The sequence below is a fragment of the Protobothrops mucrosquamatus genome, unplaced genomic scaffold (assembly GCF_001527695.2).
Source record: "Protobothrops mucrosquamatus isolate PMUCROS unplaced genomic scaffold, P.Mucros_1.0 scaffold388, whole genome shotgun sequence".
Taxonomy (NCBI): domain Eukaryota; kingdom Metazoa; phylum Chordata; class Lepidosauria; order Squamata; family Viperidae; genus Protobothrops; species Protobothrops mucrosquamatus.
The window spans coordinates 399,808-401,991 of record NW_015386720.1 but is presented as its reverse complement, the minus strand read 5'-3'; the positions used below and the strand labels follow the sequence as shown (position 1 = coordinate 401,991).

At 31.2% G+C, this 2,184-nt stretch overlaps 1 protein-coding gene across 1 annotated transcript in view; it reads left to right on the top strand.

Moving 5' to 3' along the window:
• Positions 1-1,741, top strand: part of FLVCR1 (feline leukemia virus subgroup C cellular receptor 1) — a 13,743-nt gene extending 12,002 nt beyond the window's left edge. The window contains exon 10 of the mRNA XM_015815948.1: positions 818-1,741. Within this exon, the coding sequence (XP_015671434.1) occupies positions 818-892 (75 nt within the window). The 3' untranslated portion in view covers positions 893-1,741. The remainder of the gene's footprint in view (positions 1-817) is intronic.
• Positions 1,742-2,184: the final 443 nt, after the last annotated feature.

Below are 2,184 nucleotides of genomic sequence, written 5' to 3'. Positions count from 1 at the left end.
TTAATGGGTTATGTCCCATAGGTAAGGAACATAACCCACTAATAATTTCTTACTCCGTTTCTATAATTATTTATATTGGGGTACATAGTGGTCCCCAAAGCCAATAATTATTAGATTGTTTAATTAATGAAGAAAACAGTTGCAAGTAATATGGTTTCAAATTCAGTATGATACATTTATGGAAGGCAAATGTTCATTGGTATATCAAATGAATGTGTATTCATCATTTATGTATGAATATTAGGTCTAATATGCTAATATTTAAATATATGGTAAGACATGACTTGGAAATTTCTCAATATAGATGAAAATATGACATATTTGTATTAATACATATTCATACCAATTGAACTTTTTACTAATTAATGCTGGTGCACTTCATTTTCAAAAGGATTTGGACAAAACGTAGAGTGGTACTTTGGTACTCGACTGCTTTGAAACTTGTCGAACTTGGCACTCAACACATTTTGACTTGAAAATTTTATCCCAGAATTGTCATTAGTTTGGTATTTGACATGCAAGCTAGAATGTGTTGATATCGGTTGCCTCGTGACTAATACATTATTCCTTATGGGAAAATTTTGTTTGATACATGTCATTTTTGGTATTAGTTGCACCTCCCCTCCCTGGAAACAATTAACAATGAGTACCGAGGTATCACTGTATATACTTCCCTTCTTCTGAATGCTTCATTGGAATTTAGGGAAAACCCTCCCATTTTTTACTCTGATAATATTCCACGCTAGCTTCTCACTAAATCTGTTTTCTAAATCTCCTCATACAGTATGTTCTGAATTGTCTTTTATTTCCTTGACAGATATCCCCTGATAGTCCTGTTGAAGATGAACAAAATAAAACAACATCAAAAAACCAGTCAGAATCAAAAATTTAAAATGGAAAAAATACTAAACTCACAATTGGCAGCTGTTATAATAAAAGCAACTTAATGGAGAATCATAAGAACTGTAAGCCTAAAAATTGTGTTGCATGGCAGCAGTTAGCAGTGATTGTACACTGGATAAAGCACAGATTTGTATATACTTAATGAACACATTTTAACTTCAAAATGGTAATTTTCAACAAATGTTTTAAGTTTCAGTGATAAAATTCCCAGGAATCTTCCATTTCTTATTTGGAAGTTGTGGACTTTCATAAAATATATTATGCTGTAAGTGATAAATTAGAATCTCTTATCAAAATCTGTGCCACTAGCTTATCCACCCTTGGAATTCTCATATAGAATGTGTGTACTGAGCAGTTTGATATCAAATATGTGCTTTAACTTGTGTTTTTATTTGAAATGTTCAAAACTGCCCTTCCTATAGGAAGGCATTGTCTTTAGCACAATAGACAGTATAAGAAATTCATTTTTGAATGTGTTATACTGTAAATCCTGGATTTTGCCATTTTTTGGCTTTGAAAGAATTGTGGCTTCTGAAATTTCTTTGTTTTGAAACACAAATAAGATAATGGTATAAATCCCTGATTTGCAAGAAGTATTTTATATTCTAAGTTATTGAAGACGAAGGCCTTCTGAATTTTTGATCACAAAACTATATATTCATGGTTCCTGCATTTTTTTTACATTCTGAAAATGAAAGTACATTTGTATTATGTGAGTCACAAGAAAGTATTGCCAGGTCATACAAAGGCAAAATGCATGCCATTGTATTCTTTGCATCAATTTTGTGTATTTGTGAAAAGTAAATGTAGAAAATAATTTCTGGCAAATAAAATATAATAAAATAAGGCAGAGCTCACAATGGATTCCTTACTCCTTACTGTTTCATTAGTTAGGAATGTGTATAGATTTAAAATAACTGCTTAATAAAAAGTAGATTTAGATGATATGGAAAATTGCCAATGCATGTTTTCAGCCTATTTTTGACAGAAGTATGATAATTTTATGTATATATTTAAGAAAAATTACCATATGTTTCTTAAATGTTCTCATCATGTCCTTTGGCTTACCTGGAAGTAAATCAAGATAAACCTTTAGATCTTTTTCATGTTTAGAAGAAGGGTGAAAGTGAATGGCTTGCTGCTTTGCTGATCCTACTTGTCCCGATGTTGTTTTACAAACAAGTAGGCATGGTACTAATAACAGTCTTCATTTTCACATGAGGAATAAATGTTGCTTGAAGGCTAACATAGTATACACACATCTGTGCCTAATAATTTAAA